This window comes from Mugil cephalus, chromosome 8 (genome assembly GCF_022458985.1).
Source record: "Mugil cephalus isolate CIBA_MC_2020 chromosome 8, CIBA_Mcephalus_1.1, whole genome shotgun sequence".
NCBI lineage: Eukaryota > Metazoa > Chordata > Actinopteri > Mugiliformes > Mugilidae > Mugil > Mugil cephalus.
In genome coordinates, this window is record NC_061777.1 from 26,329,128 (window position 1) to 26,345,230 (window position 16,103).

A 16,103-nucleotide genomic window follows, 5' to 3' on the forward strand; every position below is an offset into this window, starting at 1 on the left:
AAGGCATGAAGTGCTATAAACATGATCAGATTATTAGATTAATAATCAACTTAGACAGACTTTAATGATCCACAAGGGAAATTGCTTGGTCATAGTAGCTTAGTTGTTACAAAAAGATGAGCTGTTATACAGCTGGATAAAGTTTGGTATAAAAGAGGTTCTGTAGTGTTCACTACGGGAGCGGAGCTGAATCATTCTGCTGGAGAATGAGCTCCTCTGCTCCTCTAGTGTTTGGTGTAGTGGATGGGATGGATTGTACATGAATGAGAGCAGTTTATCCAGTGTCCTCCTGTCCCTCACTGATACAAACGGCTCCAATTCTCTACTACTCACATGTCCAGCCTTTCAGATAAATTTGTTGATGATGTCTTTTTTGGTGGTACTACTTCCCCAAAAAAACAGAGGAAAGTACAGGGCACAACAGATGAGTAGAAAGACTCTAGTAACTGACTGCTGTAATGGCAATTTCAATTCATTTGTTTTAGCCATCTGAGACACCCAACCTCTCTCCTTTCTAACATAAGGAACCAAATGGTTTTGTGTGATGTTTAGACTTAACTTGCATCTAAATATAAGACCCTGCAGGACACCCCAGGTGTAAAACACGCCCAAGGGAATCGGCGCCGATACCTGCGGCAGACAAAGGGGTGTGAAAACACTCTGGGTAGGGGGCCGATACCTGCGGCAGACAAAGGGGTGTGAAAACACTCTGGGTAGGGGGCCGATACCTGCGGCAGACAAAGGGGTGTGAAAACACTCTGGGTAGGGGGCCGATACCTGCAGCAGACAAAGGGTGTGAAACGTACCCTGGGGGCTGTCCTCAGGTATAAATGTTTAGGTCTCCCCGTATTAGGGGTCTTTCTTCATCATTGACCGCTCGCGTGTTGTTTGACCTTTTCTTTGCAAAGAAAATAAAACCTTGTCGGCCGGCAGAAGTCTCTATTTCATTCTTCACCAGTAACAGAGAAATTTCCACGACACTGCACACACTAAAAGACCAGAGCTTCCTCAGAAAGTAGAGTGTACTCAGGCCCTTCTTGTACACAGCATCACTGTTGTCCCTCCAGTCCAGCCTGTTGTTCATGTAGACTCCCAGGTATTTGTAGCGGTCCACTGCTTCCACCTCCAGGCCTCTTCCTCCTGAAGTCAACGACCAGGCATGTGGCAGGACCCAGAGCTTTACTGGAAATCAGAGGTATAAAGAGTGAACGGAAATGGAGACACAACAGTCCCCTGTGGTGCCTCCACATTTCTGACAACAGTATCTGGCAGGGAGTCCCCCCAGCTGCACAAACTGGGGCCTGTCAGACAAGTAATCAGCAATCCAGGAGACAGTGGAGGAGCTGAAACGCATCCTGAGCAACTTCACTCATCAGAAAGGGCTGAATGGTGTTAAAAGCACTGGAGAAATTAAAGAACATGATCCTCACAGTGCCCTTCCCACCATCAAGGTGAGAGTGTCCAAGACAGGGGCCATTAGGACTCTCAGCTGAGCCAGGACAAGTCTCTCCAGGACGTTCAAATCTTAAAATTGATTCTAAAATACACTCAGGTGAAAATGGACTGATGTGATCCCTTCGCCTGGTTCTGGTTAAAACCCTGGCGACTGAATTTTGGACTGTATTGAGTCAGGAAATTGCTTTATTGTTCAAACAGGCTATTGTGGTAATCCAGACATGATGAAATAAAAGCATGTACAACAGTCTCAGATAAAATGGGCCGGATCTTAGAAATGTTCTTCAGATGGCAAAAACAAGTGTGAACTGTCTTGATGATATGGGATTCAAAACTCATAATCAATCCAGACTCTGATTTCCTTTGCAACAACATCAGCACTGTTGTAAAAAACCTCAGACAAGGGTAGAGCTTGTTTTAGCAGCTGTTGATGCAAAATAATAATGACTTCTGTTTCGTCTGGATTTAACTGCAGGAAGTTGTTGTTCATCCAGTTTTTGATATCATGTAGGAAGTTGTGTAATAAACTCAGGAGTTCCCATGTCTGATGGGTTAAAGGCAGGAGACACCATGCCTGTGAATGACGTCTCACAAAGGAAGCACGTAAGAAGAAAATAAAATTGGTCCTAAAACTGACCCCTGAGGACCAACGTATTTCATATTACACACAGATGATCTAAAATTATTCCCAGCAACATGCAATCTTCTGTCTAATAAATATGAGAGAACCAATGAAGGATTGTCACTGATATTTCCACCCAGTACTCAGCCTGTTTAAAAGAATGATGATCATGATCTGTCATATCAAAGGCAACAGTCACGTCTAGGAGTACTAGGATTGAGCTCATAACATTGTCAGACGCCATTAAAAGTTCATTTGTGAAACTTGACACGTGAAGTGATACAAAACAAAGATGAGTATTTGGTTAAAATACTTTTATCGGCAAGTTAAAAAGTAATTACAAGATTGTGGTATAAAGTGGAGCCACTAACTAAGGAGCAGTGGGTATGCACTGTCGAAGAAATATTTGCAATGAAAAAAACTTACACAAATTAAAACTACAGGAAATGCAATTTGAAGTTAAGTGGGTAAAATAGATTGATTGTAGGAGGACAGAAGAGGACACTAACACCATCACTAGTCAATATGGACATTGATGTGAGGTTTGACGGAGAATATAAATGTCCTGAACCCTGATGCTGTAACTGTTAAGTCACTGTTAAAAATTCTAATAAAAAATAAGTTCCAAAAAAAAAAAAAAGTTAATTTGTGAGCAAAGCAGTGATGTGTTGTTTCCTAAAACCAGTCTGAAAATGTTCACACATTTTGTGAGATTCAAGCACAGGTAGAAGCTGCTTGTTTTGAGGTTGCAAGGTATCCAGTCCTGGTGTTTTTAAAAATGGGTTCACAAATGCACTTTTAGAAATCAGTGACACAGTCAGAACCATTAAAATTTGACACCAAGGAGGGCCCAACCAAATTTATAAGATTATACAAAAAGGTTGGAGGAATCAAAGGGTTGGACGTCACTTTCATTCATCTTCTGAAACTTCAATAAGAGTGATTGAGTAAGGCTGATTGAAAGCTGGGGATGTGTGATCTGAGGGTATGTAAATATTGTAACGCTAGACCTTTGTATGGCAGTGACTTTATCAGTAAAATAAGATTTAAAAAAAATTCACAATCTACCTCACTTTCAGGTGGGGCACTTGGAGAGGTGGAGTTTATCAGCATATCAACTGTTGTGAATGTTTAACTGAGATTAAAAATGGAGAAATAAATCTGGCCTCCTTAACAATTTTATTGAACTGAAAATATTCATCCTTAATGAGATCAAACTGAACAAGGTCAGGTTTCTTCCACCTGCACTCTGCTTTTCTGCATTCCCTTTTGTGATGGTGGATTTGGTCAGCTATCCAGGTCTGCTTTTTGACTGATGACATGGATTTGACCTTCAATGGTGCAATATTGAAGAGTCTAGATCAGACAGAAAGAGTTGAAGTGATTAGTTAGGTCATGTGTTGGGAGTGTTCAGAAGATTTGTTCAAGGACCATATTAAAAGTGAGACCTTCAATAGAGGACGACTCAGCAGTAGAAAAAACAGTCGTAGGCCACACCCTACACTCATGATTAAAACATCCATAGTTGGAGGGACACTTGCAGGTAGGACTCTGTTAAAAACATAAAATCCTGATATTCTAAGGAGATAAAATCATTTAAAATTAAGGACTGTTAGAATTATTTTTTGATTTTTGTCTAGACATGTGATAATTAGTTGAGATTTTCTAGATTCTACTTAGAAATGTGAATATTAATGTAATTAAAATTCATGTAATCAAATAAAGAATGAGGTCCTTGATAATGGGAGGGTCAAGAGCATCAACCACGTTTACTTGCGTAGGGTTGATACATGTTGAGAAAGTAGTAATCAGCTGACTAGGACAGAGCAAGAAGGAAACATATAGCGATTCTGAGAGACAAAATAGAGAACAATGAGGAGCTGTTCTAAAGTGATAAAAGTTGCAAAGGAGGGAGTCACAGGATGAGCGTTGAACAGAGCGTGAGGTCTATGTCAGGGAGGGACAGGTAGGAAGGACTTTCTCTTCTTTCTAGGGCGCTGTCCCAGGGGATTGGAGGACCTGAGTGGCCAGACAGGACAGACCCGTCCACCAACGATGGGAGAGTTAAGTCTAAACCACGACTCCTCCCCACCTGTAGCCAACCAATCATATTCATTTTGTTCAAACTGTTATAATGGTGTGAAACTACTGAAAATCATCCTTTTCTGGGACATTGGCCAAGACTAACTGAACAGACAAGGTCCATGTGCATGAATTTCTATATTCCAAAACATATTCCAACATAAACAGCTTAAACTGACAGCAAGAAGTTATTATAGTGTTTTTTCTAGAGGAATTTACGAACATGCTGACAGGACTTAATTTTTTGTTACTGTTGACTGGTCGACAATAACTGAAATGTCAGAAACAAGAGCGTCAGTTCCAGAGATAAAGGGCTTTTTGTGATCAGGGGTGGGATTCTCACATGGGAACAAAGCCAAGAGACTCAACTATGCACGAAAACATAGAACATGCAACATCTGGTCTGATGAGACAAAATCTGAAATATTTGGCTGTAGCAGAAGGCTGTTTCTTCACCAAAGGGCTGGAGAGAGCTACAATAATGAGTGTCGCATTCAGCCAGATCTCCGCAAAACACGAACACTGCTCATGGTGCACTCTCTGTGGGTCCCAACAAGCGCACACAGTTTATCCATCCTGCCAAAGACAGGATAAGACTGGACCACCTCTATCGGCAGATAGGGACACGCTCCTGAGTTTACGTCCCACAGTGTGTGACAATATCCACGCCACTGCTGACATGTAAGACTCCAATATAACTGAAAAAATAATCACAATACAATCTGATAATAAATTAATAATATTAATTAATTAAGCCCCAATACACTTCCATGGAGTATTGGCTATACGCATATGGTACTGCCAGTTTGAAGGACTACTTTACAATAGTATATTTCAACATTTTTCTCAAAGCGCATGATTAAAAATAATAATAATAATGATAATAATCTAGCTCCTCAATTTTTGTTCCCCTAATGGGTGACCCTAACACTCTTCCATAATGTGAAACGGTGCGCTGTTGAGACAGCTCCTGTGTCTGCCTCCATTTATCCCTTTACTAAAATATATTGAATTCATGTTAATGTATATTTAAATAAATCTAAATTTGTTGGGTAAAATTAAACAAATGTATTAAAAATGTCTAATCAACCAAAGATTTTACAACTCCTCTGCAATACCTCCCCTGTTGAAGACCTAGGACTTCACTTACAGAAAGTACCTGTTCATTAACAGAATCGAGTCATGTGAGTTTCAGGTGGACAACAACCTCAGATGTTCCTAGTTAAACCCCAGCTCCACTCCAGACATCTAGAACTGAAGACCTGGGTGAAACATCATCAAGAAACCCAACAAGCCCTTGTTTCAGCTTGTATTTTCAATTTACAGCAGTCAAAACCAAAGCAGGATTAAAGTGACTAAAACCTTTATCTTAATGTTGGCTGAAGGGATGAAAGATGCTTTCTGCGGTCTGCTGAGGAGGAGGAGCAGGGTCAGCCAGGTCAGCTGGAAGGTTTATCTCCATGTTTCCCGGGTTTCCTGAGGGACACAGAAACAACATTTCCAGATACGTTGAAAAGGTTTCTAATAGTCAATAAATTATTAGCGGTCTGACTGTATAGTAAATGAAAAGTCAGTTTAGCAGATACCTGGTTCAACAGCAATAAAAATAAAAGCTTTGGCAGTATAAAAATAAATGTTATAGCAGCAAATACCGCATGACTGGCGAAACCAGATGAGTGCCAGGTTGCTCTGACCACCTGACCCAGCATACTCTAAAGCTGCAAATATATGCTTCTGTGCACAGCCACGCAACGACCTGATGCATGTAGGCTACCAATGTGAAACATTTATACTTGTCAGTCTGGCTCACTCTGTAACAACTCCACCCACAAGCTAGACAACGCTGTGTCTTTTTGGGGGGGTTCATTTTTATTTCTACTTCCCCCTTCCTGATTGATTCCTGACTGAGCTGGAAATACTAAAGCAGAAACACGCGACTACCAAGTAGACCAATCACAGCTCGTGCTCTGTGTCGCTGCAGTGAGTAGTTACACCTCTGGGGAGGTGCGCCGTCAGCAACGCTGTGTTTCAGTGAAGGGTTGTGTGTTAACGATGCTGCAACACTTTAGTGCAGAGGCCTAAATTATGGTTTAACATGAGGAGAACATCCAGCTGGTGCGATTAGTGAGCTTTTTGTCTGACCAATGAACGCTCAAAATTTTAATCTGGAAAAACATAAATATAAAACATAAAATTACTAACTACTATTTGACACACAACCAGAGATTGTTATTCAGTGATGATAGCTCTGTTGTTTGACTTACATGAGACTAGTTAGCAGCTGAGAGGAAACAGCTGTAGCGTGCTCCGTTTTTCAGACAAGAAATCAAGCATCTGTGTTCACTCTGTCTTTCATCCAGAGGAGAGTGACTCCAGTACCTGGCTGCTTTGGAGAGTTTTGGTCTTCCCATGGTCTTCTTTGCCAAGTCTCCGAGGGTAGACCCTGTTCCCTTTGGTGCGGCGCTCTCCAAGATGTCCAGCAACCTCTCCATCTTCAGCCGAGTCCCAGCCTCATCCTCTGTGTCCTGAAGAAACACCACCATCATGTTTGAAAGACGTCTTAAGTCACAATGCTTCCATATTTTACTGATCTAGTCTATACTGAAGTGTGTGTCTGGGAAATGAAAAGCTCTCGGCCAATTGCGGGGAACTTCAAAGTCAGGTAATGTGCGGCCTCATGATTGGCACAGCAGAGATGGGGGTGGGTCCTACACTGTACATCCAGCTTAGATTGAGCCTGTGGCTAGTGTATTGCTGAATGAAAGATTTTCAGGGTTAGGGGTCAAATTTATCCCTTTACTAAAATACATTGGATTCATGTTCATGTATAGTTAAAGAAATTTTAATTTGTGAAGAAAAATTAAATAAATATATTCAAAATGTCACTAAAATAGTGGCATTTTAGATGTTATAAAGTCAATAACAACATATTTCGTTAACAAACATCTTTTCGTGACATTGTGTTTTAAATATTCTTATTAAGCTAGTAGGAATAATAATGAATACTTTTGATGCTGGGTTTTTAACTTGTGGTGGAGTATTGCACAAGAGCTTTTCTAAAGTATCTGAATATGTGCTGGGCGTTTGTCTGGTGAGGAGGGACTTCTCTGGATTAAATCCATATAATCCAGATGTCTTCCTACCAACAGGATGTATCTGAGAACGATGACTGCCTCCCGCTTGACTCCCTTCAGCTCCCTGATCCTTGTCCTCTCCTTTTCCAGCTCGGCCTGAATTAAACCTAACTTGGCTGTTTCTTGGCAGCACTGATCAGATGCTAAGGTCAAGCGCTGGCTGAAAACACAACAGATGCAAAAACACCAGTCAGGCCATAGAGCTCCAGGAGCTGACGTCACCCTGTGCCTTTAATAACAACACCACCATACTGGCAGGAAAGCACGCTTCTCTAATGACCAACTAAATAATTATCCTGGGGCTGCTGTGCCCCAGGATAATTATTATTTTTGTGCAGATTACTGCAAAAAAACACGCAAGAAGCAGAAAACAGAGCGGTGAGATCCCTCCAGAGACAGATTTCTCTTGTGTAGCCATCACTTTCTATCAGGAACAGAATCCAGCGATTTTAAAGCGTAATTGTGTATTTATGTTTTAATGCTCAAAAAAGCACACATGTAACCTGGGAAGTTTTGCATTGTACTGGTCATTTTGTATCTGTTTAATGTGCGGTAAACTCAGACGGCCTGAAATCAAGCGCTGGCACTGTTTATTTTCCTCAATGTTTTTCTGCCAATATTGCAGTGTCAAAAAGTCACATTACTCCTGGAGCTCTATAGGGGGCGTAACGTGGAGTAATGTATTGAAATAACCTTGCAATAAATGTGATCTGAAGCTCAGAAGCGAAAAGAGATGAAACTTCTACCTGAGAGAGTCTTTCCCAGTTAACCACAGTGCCGCATTGTTGTTTGAGTCCTTAATCTCCTTCTCCAGATGGCGGCAGGTGTGCCTTAGCTGCTTCACCCTCTAAACAAAGGTAGATAGTGAGTGATTATGTTTTTAACTATTAGACATTAGATGATGTTCCCTCTTTTCATCTTGCTCTTTGTTAAAACACATTTACAAAATCTCATCATCGCAACAAATGGAAAATGCTGGAAAAGCTACTACACAACTCCTCTTGTGACTACTACTCAAAATACTACTGTTATGACTTTACGACCCAGAATTTATGGGAACCCTGCAAAAAGAAGTCACTGATGCTCACAGACGGACCAACGCTATCAGTCAGCTGATCCTTACCTTGGTGTGGTAGCATCTCGGTGGTAGGGCCCCCCTACTTTATAATCTTAATAGTGAATGTTATATCTCTACAGTCCTGCCTGTGGCCTGTGCCTGTATTATCAACATAATGGTTGCACACACTTTTATCATGTGTCTTAATTTCCCAAAGTCTAGTTAATGTATATCATGTATAAGCGTAATACATTTAGTCTCAATGTCTCATTGAAGAGGACAGAGTATGAATGAACAGTGGAATTGCAACGGCAAACTGTCTAGATTAGACAATGTTCCTTTGGCCAAATATGTACCTTACATCACTGATGTCACCTAATGAATGAACTGAACATAAACACGAGAGATTATCAATACTGCGCACCGTTGATATGTTTAGCCTATATAAATCAGCACCATCAATTGGTATGTTTCTGAAAACTTTCTGTGACTTTGTACAATTGCTTCACACTTGACAAATCCCACTGGGATTATCCCGTCTTCTCTGAGACCAATATAATGGTTGTGCACATTTTTACCATCGCCTATCCTAGAATACATTTTGTGGGCATCATAAAGTAGAGTACGGTTCCAATGACCTGATTTCCATCTTCTGTTCTCCAGAGTCTATACTTATGAGTCAAACTTGTCAAGTACACAAATACAAAGTTTGACTACTTGGTAGTGATAAAGTGTTGAGGTGGTCCTGCCAAGAGGTCCTCTTACCTTCTGGAGGATGGATCTCCTCTGGTCACTGTCACTGAACTCATTCTCCAGGTCATCCTGCTCAACATTAGTTTCACTGGTTTTCTCCTGCACGGCATCTTTTTCTATCCGCCGAAGCTCAACCTCATTCTGCAGGAATAGGAGACCATCCAACAACTGGCTGCTCAGAACCCTCTCTCTATGAAGAATTTTGGAGGCCTCCGTTGTTACACGGGTCTCGACTGAGTTTTGCAACATCTTGATGCTCCTGTTGTTGGAGGACAGACAACAATAAGGTTGTTTCTTTTTTTCTTTCTTTTCAAAGCTAGAGGTATGACATTTTGTGAAGCAACTCCACAAACCAATAAGCAATGGAAATGACATTTCTGTAAGACCCACACATTAAAAGGAGGATAAACCAAGTCAATTGGCTGTGTTCTGATTGGTCTGCTGATAACCAATCAGGCTTCTGCCTTTAGCCATGCCTCCACTGTACCAACACATGTCTACTGATTGCCATTTATAAGAATCTCAGTTACAACTTTGAATGCAAAATAAATCTACAGGTTTTCAATGTCGTGGGAATGAACCCATAAAATGCAACACAAAACTAAAAGGAATTGGAAAAATGACAAAGGGTAGGTGCCTTCTGAATGGTGGCCAGCAAAAAAAATCATTTGACTTGCACAGCAACTATGGAACACTCCGTTTGACAGGATGACGTAAGGGAAAGAGATCAAAGGACAGTGACAGCTTTAAAACAGATTCAGAGTTCCTCAGAATTCTTCACTGTGTATGGTCACCAACTAACTAAGGTTGTGGGTTTACATCAGCACCATTAGGTCATATATTCTGGAGTCACCAGATGAAATAAAAGTATCAAAGAATATTTTTTCCAACTTTGTGAAACATAAAATTGCAACAACACACAAACCTAATGAATGAGAGAAATGAACAAGAGGAATTCAAAACCCCACAGTGAAAAGTCAGGTTAACTCAGTCTTGGACTTTACTCTTCCAGTTTCAACACAGCATCTGTCTCTAGTTTGTGGACGACAGCTTTGTGTTCTTCTTCCAGATTGATGAACTTCTTCACCCAAGACTCCTTTTCAGACAACTGCTGCCTCAGCTTCCTCAGCTGTTCCTCCTGCTCCTCCAACTGAGCCACTGAAGGGAGGAAGAAGAGGATGCATTTGTCAGAAACGGCATTTAAAACCTTAGCTTGGTCATCTTAAATTACAGGTGTGAACACAACCAGTACACCGAGGACACACTTTACTGATCTGATCTCAGATTACACCGGAGGTAGTCTGGCTCACATTAAAGGCCACCTACTCAACAGGGGTGAAATGTGAAAGAGGAGTTTAACTCAAAACCTGAAAAGGAAAGCGCCCCATAAGTGATGTTTGTTTATTAGTAATGAAAGCCTTTTAAAATACTTTCTCTTTGTGGCTGTTAATTAGATAAATATATAAAATAAATAATACGAGTACACTGTGTGTGATTCTGTCATTATAAAATGTATTAGCATGTGGTTAATAATTAATTCCAGCATGTTGTATCTAACACTGTTGTCTTTATCCCCCCCCCCCCCTTTTTTTTTTTAATCAGAGATTTGTCTGTCACTAGTCTATCACTAGTCTAGTATAAGATTCTAACATTTAGACATTTACACAACCAGGTACAGGAAAAGGGCCTCCAGCATCATAAAGGACTCCACCCATCCTGCACACACAATGTTTGCCCCCCTTTCCCCCTTTGCCGCAGGGGGAGGAGCATCAGGAGCAGAACCAACAGACCACATTATTAGGTACACCTTGCTAGTAAAAGGTTGGACCCCCTTTTGCCTTCAGAACTGACTTAATTCTTTGTGAACAACAAGGTGTTGGAAAAATTCCTCAGATATTTTGGTCCATAGTGACATGATAGCATCACACAGTTGCTGCAGATTTGTCGGCTGCACATCTATGATGCCTATCTCCTGTTCCACCACATCCCAAAGGTTCCTCTGTTGGATTGAGATCTGGTGACTGTGGAGGCCATTGGAGTACAGTGAACTCATTGTCATGTTCAAGAAACCAGTTTGAGATGATATGAGCTTTGTGACATGGTGCATTATCCTGCTGGAAGTAGCCGTCAGAAGATGGTACACTGTGGTCATAAAGGGATGGACATGGTCAGCAACAATACTCAGATAGGCTGTGGCATTTAAACCATGCTCAGTTTGTACTAAGGGGCCCAAAGTGTGTCAGAAAATATCCCCCACACCATTACACCACCACCACCACCAGCCTAAACTGTTGATACAAGGCAGGATGGATCCATGCTTTCATGTTGTTTATGCCAAATTCTGACCCTGTCATCTGAATGTCGCAGTTGAAATCCAGACTCGTCAGACCGGGCAACGTTTTTCTAATCTTCTATTGACCCATTTGGTGAGCCTGAGCCAACTGTAGTCTCAGTTTCCTGTTCTTAGCTGACGAGAGGGGCACCTGGTGTGGTCTTCTGCTGCTGTAGCCCATCTTCTTCGATGTGCGACGTTTTGTGCGTTCAGAGATAGTATCCTACATTCCTTGGTTGTAACGAGTGGTTATTTGAGTTACTGTTGCCGTGAGTTACTGTCGAACCAGTCTGTCCTTGACATTTCACATCAACAAGACATTCTTTTCCATACAACTGCCGCTCACTGGACATTTTGTCTTTTTCGGACCATTCTCTGCAAACTCTAGAGATGGTTGTGTATGAAAATCCTGTCAGAAGAAGGTGGAAGAGGTGGAGAATCAGCAGTTTCTGAAATACTCAGACCAGCCCGTACAACCATACAGTTGCACTGGGGCAACTGGGAGTTCAGCGTCTTTCTCAAGGACACTTCGGCATATGGCACACTTGCACCAGGGGTCGAACCGCTAACCCTTCAGATCGTGGACAACCCGCTCTACCTACCTACTGAGCCATAGCCGCCCACGAAAAAAATAAAGTGGCCAGTGAGCGTGTATAAGGTCATTAACAACCGTCTGCATAAAGAAGGTTCATGGTTCTTAAACAATGCTAGCAGATCCATTAGAAACAGCAGCTGTAATAGGATCCTGGTGAAAAAATGATGTTGGTGTTTATTTGCGCACAGAGCATGAAACTGAGATCAGATGGCAAGCGTTGACTGGTAACTAGAGCCATTTTAATACTAGGTGTGAACACAGGTACTTCAAGCTGGGCACTTGCAATTGGATTGTCATGGACAGATGTTAATGCAAGGTCTGTTCTGGCCATTGACTCAGGAGTGACACTGTTTAAGACAGAAACAGTATAAAATGAGGAGGTGGGGTGGAGGTGGTACTCTTTTCTTGTTGCGGTAACAAAATATAAGCATTTCCAATATTTACAAAAAAATCCTTTTGATAATATAAAGAAATAACCCAAACTATTCCCAATGTAAAATCTTGAGCCAAAATAATTTCACTTTTGTAGTCTCAGGACCCATGCATCAACCAAAGGAAACTACATAATCAGCTTTAGCAATTATTTACTATAGCTTGGCTGTTCATCAATAAATGCAAATGAGATGTCCTGTGCTTACAAACTCAAGCGCTGACCCAGTTACTCCAAGCATTTATCTTCCTACTACCTGACTTTGCAGTACTGTTTGCTTCTATCTAGCACCACCACTGCTATCCCAAATGGCACAACAATCCCCTTTCTTAACACATAATGTTATTACTGTCTCACCCTGAATCATTTTCTTTGATTCGAGTTTGGCTTTTGTCTCCTCTAGCTCCTGCATCTTGTGGTTGTGTTGCACTATTTGGGCCTCTCTGTCTTGTCTGAAGGACTTCTTCTGATGTTCCAACTCATCAACTAACTCCTCCACCTTCTTCTGATTATCAGTCAGGGAGCGTTTCATGTTCCCATTGTTGTCTTCTTTCAGCAGCCTGTCATACTGAGAGACCAGGTCCTTATTCTCTTTCTCCAGCTCATCACATTCTAGCCGAGCTCTGTAGGATGGGGAGGATCAATTATTTCATTTTGCTCAGTAAATATAAAAGTAAAGTAAAGGTGTTTTGCACATTCATCTAATAAACTAAAAAAACGTTAATAAGGAAATAGAAAAGCCATAAAAGAAGACGATAACTGCAAGAGCCATTGACAGAATTTTAAAAAATGCAACAGCAGTTGCAAAAATAGATCTGAAACAATTCCTCCATTAAATGAAACCTTTGCATGATCTTGAGAAATCTTTGTGCTATCTAAGATAGCAAAACAAAAATGTGAGATTCTGAGAGACTTTTGGAATATCCTCTGAAGACTCTTCTAGAATGGAGGAAGCTCTCAAAAACTTTGCAACATTCTGAGAACCTTTTGAAATCTATAGAAACATTGAGGAGATCCTAAAAAGGAAAGATCACAACTTTTGCAAGCTCTCAAGAAACTTTAGCAAAATTTCAAAAGGGCTAGTTCTTGAGATACATTTGGAAGATATTGAAAAAAAAGGGGAAGAGATCTTAAAATAGTTTTGTAAACTATGGAGAAATCTTCACAAGTTCCTGAACTTTTTCTTAAAAAAAAAAAAAGGAAAAAAAAGAAAAATAAACATTGTTCCAGATATTGAGAACAGTCTACATGATCACAAACAACTTTTGAGATCACAAAAAAAAACTTTTGCAAGTTCTAGAGAAAATACCCCCAAACTTCAAAGATCCTGAACACATGTTTGCAAGGTTTTAAGAAACATTTGCGAGCTCTTGGAAAATCTTTCGTGAAATCCAGAGAAAACTTTTCGGAGATCCAGAAACATGTGTATTATATCTTGAGGAATTTTTGGAAGATCACAAACAACTTTTTTTTTTTTGCTACTGTGCGGTGAACCATTCATTCATTCAACCATTTCGCACTATTTTGAGTAAGTAACGTATTTATTGTTCATTTTTAATAATCTAGTTGTTTTGTTTTAAACACTTGGCTATGGCTAATCACGGTGCTAATGCTAATGGCTAACCATCACTCGGACTAAAAGGACTAGCTAAGCAAACAAAGAGGCACAAAGTACAACAGCCAAATATAATGTTTACGTCATAAAAGAGTAAAGATAATAATTAAGGCTTTAGAGGAGACCACGCTCTTACCTCTCTAAATTCTCCTCCAGATACCGAACTTGTATTAAATATAAGTAGCTTTCTTTGTCTTCGTGACTAATTTCACCTGCCATCGTTCGGTACTTCTGTTTTCTGCAAATGTTTATGAAAAGTAAAATAAAATGAAATCAAATAAACGAAAAATACGAAACGTCCTCAGAAAACTTCTTTCCGTTGGAACTGCGACACAATGTCGTTGCTAGTCAATGCTGCGTTCAGGGACCGCTTGGACAGGGTTTACACAGGAATCCGAGAGTTGAATTTATTACCTTACCCTTTTTACTACTGCAATATATATTTTTTTCTTTTTTTACTACCAACACGACATTGAGTAGCGGATCCAGTCATCCAGTAATCACAAAAAAAATAAAAAATAATGTGTGTCCCACCCACACCCCCGCCATTAAAATCGTAACAGTGATTAAAAGTACTACGCAAGCGATGCAAACTAAAAAATGTAAAACAATGTGTGTTTTAATTGTGGAAATTAAGCAAATTATAAACGTAAAACAATATGTGTTCCATTCCCCAAAGTCGTTTGGTCCAGAAAGCTCTTTCAACCGGCGGGGCTTCCGGCATCTCAGCCTCTGTGTCGGCACCAATGGTCAGCAATGACACAGAGGCTGACTCGAGACCTGCAGTGAACTGGTTCACTTGAAGAACGAATCAGTAAGTGATACGTTCGCGAACTGACTCGAGTCAGCGACGCAACGCGAATCAGTCGATCAGTAGCATTCACTGACCGGTTAACTCTCCTCAATCTGTCCCGATTTGGGGTCCTGTGAAAGCCAACGCTTCGGATAACGTGTAGGCACATTTAAAGAGCATTGCTTTAACAGTTTATGATTGTTTACCCTTAGCTAGCTGATGCTTTTGGAGTCACCTTGTATCTGCTTTATATCTCCATTAGTTTACAAGTTCATCAGTGTTTGCTAGTAGTACAAAGAATAATTTGAAGGAAATGTATGTGCCCATGTCTTCTGCGGCCAAATAAATGTTGAAACTCCACCTTGCATTGTGTCTTTCTCTACACCCTCATCACATCCGTTACACCATGTGCTAAATTATATTTCTTCTGGTCTCAGATGTTTGCTTTTACTGTTGGCTATTAATGTGAGCCGTCACACTGTTTAATTTCATCCTGTTTTAACCTCACATCTCCTCACGTGCTGTGGGACCCTACGCACACTGACCGCAACACTCAGCCTCCAAAAGCAAATTCCATGCTCCAGGGCACTGTTCAAGGACCCAAAGATCTCCGCTTCCATCCCCGGCTGGGACAAACATGGAGCACAAGCTTCGTTCACGCAAAACACCTCCACAGCACAACTCGGGGAAAGTGTTGAAGAAGGCAAAATAAAGAATTCAGATTTTGGTCCTGCGCTGCAGCAGCAGCAGCAGTGCCCTCAGACGCCTTGTTCTTCCTGTAGACGCTGGTCCTCAGTACACGCTGACACAAAGACAGGAGGAACATACAGCAGGGAGGCTGAGCTGGAGGGAAGTAGGAGAGGTGCAGAGGAGAGCCGGGATGGAAGAGGGGCAGCATGTATGTAGCAGCCTACATATTGTCATAGTTTCCCCCTTTTTCAAAGATGCCATTTCACTTCTCAAATTACTTTTTGTCCTCTCTTCTTCTTTCTCTGGTAAATTAAACTCGGTGTGTCCATGAAATACAAACTCCAGCTTACTTTGTTGCTTCTCCCTGCCACTGGTGCATTGATATAGAGAATAGAATGGAAATGGAAAAGAAAAGTACTTTATTTGTCCCCTAGGGGAAATTTGACTGTCCAGTAGCATACACAAACGTTCACAGACATCAACATTCCACACCAACAATATCAGCAAAATCAACACAATTAATAGCAGCAGTAAGAGCAGTGCGA

At 41.0% G+C, this 16,103-nt stretch overlaps 1 protein-coding gene across 3 annotated transcripts; it reads right to left on the reverse strand.

Annotated features, from left to right (window-relative positions):
• Positions 1-1,157: 1,157 nt before the first annotated feature.
• On the reverse strand, positions 1,158-14,494 carry LOC125011985 (cilia- and flagella-associated protein 157-like). 3 transcript variants are annotated; one of them, XM_047591559.1, is made up of 10 exons: positions 14,212-14,494; positions 12,818-13,083; positions 10,108-10,261; positions 9,116-9,362; positions 8,040-8,140; positions 7,303-7,453; positions 6,539-6,684; positions 5,522-5,635; positions 3,526-3,628; positions 1,725-3,433 (listed from the first exon to the last, which is right to left on the reverse strand). In XM_047591559.1, exons 1-8 carry the CDS (start codon positions 14,292-14,294, stop codon positions 5,599-5,601), a joined length of 1,185 nt encoding a protein of 394 aa, XP_047447515.1. In that variant the 5' UTR covers positions 14,295-14,494; the 3' UTR covers positions 1,725-3,433; positions 3,526-3,628; positions 5,522-5,598. The 3 variants fall into 3 exon arrangements, with proteins under 3 accessions (XP_047447516.1, XP_047447515.1, XP_047447513.1); XM_047591560.1 differs by lacking the exons at positions 1,725-3,433; positions 3,526-3,628 and adding an exon at positions 1,158-1,182; XM_047591557.1 differs by lacking the exon at positions 3,526-3,628 and having other exon boundaries at positions 14,212-14,493.
• Between the last annotated feature and the right edge of the window lie 1,609 nt (positions 14,495-16,103).

Excerpts from the sequence above, each read along its gene's own strand:
- LOC125011985 (XM_047591560.1), bottom strand. The coding sequence starts at position 14,294 with ATGGCAGGTGAAATTAGTCACGAAGACAAAGAAAGCTACTTATATTTA. Across the intron at positions 13,084-14,211 it reads CTGGAGGAGAATTTAGAGAG|AGCTCGGCTAGAATGTGATG; the intron begins GTAAGAGCGTGG and ends CCCATCCTACAG. Across the intron at positions 8,141-9,115 it reads GGAGATCCATCCTCCAGAAG|AGGGTGAAGCAGCTAAGGCA; the intron begins GTAAGAGGACCT and ends ACCTTTGTTTAG.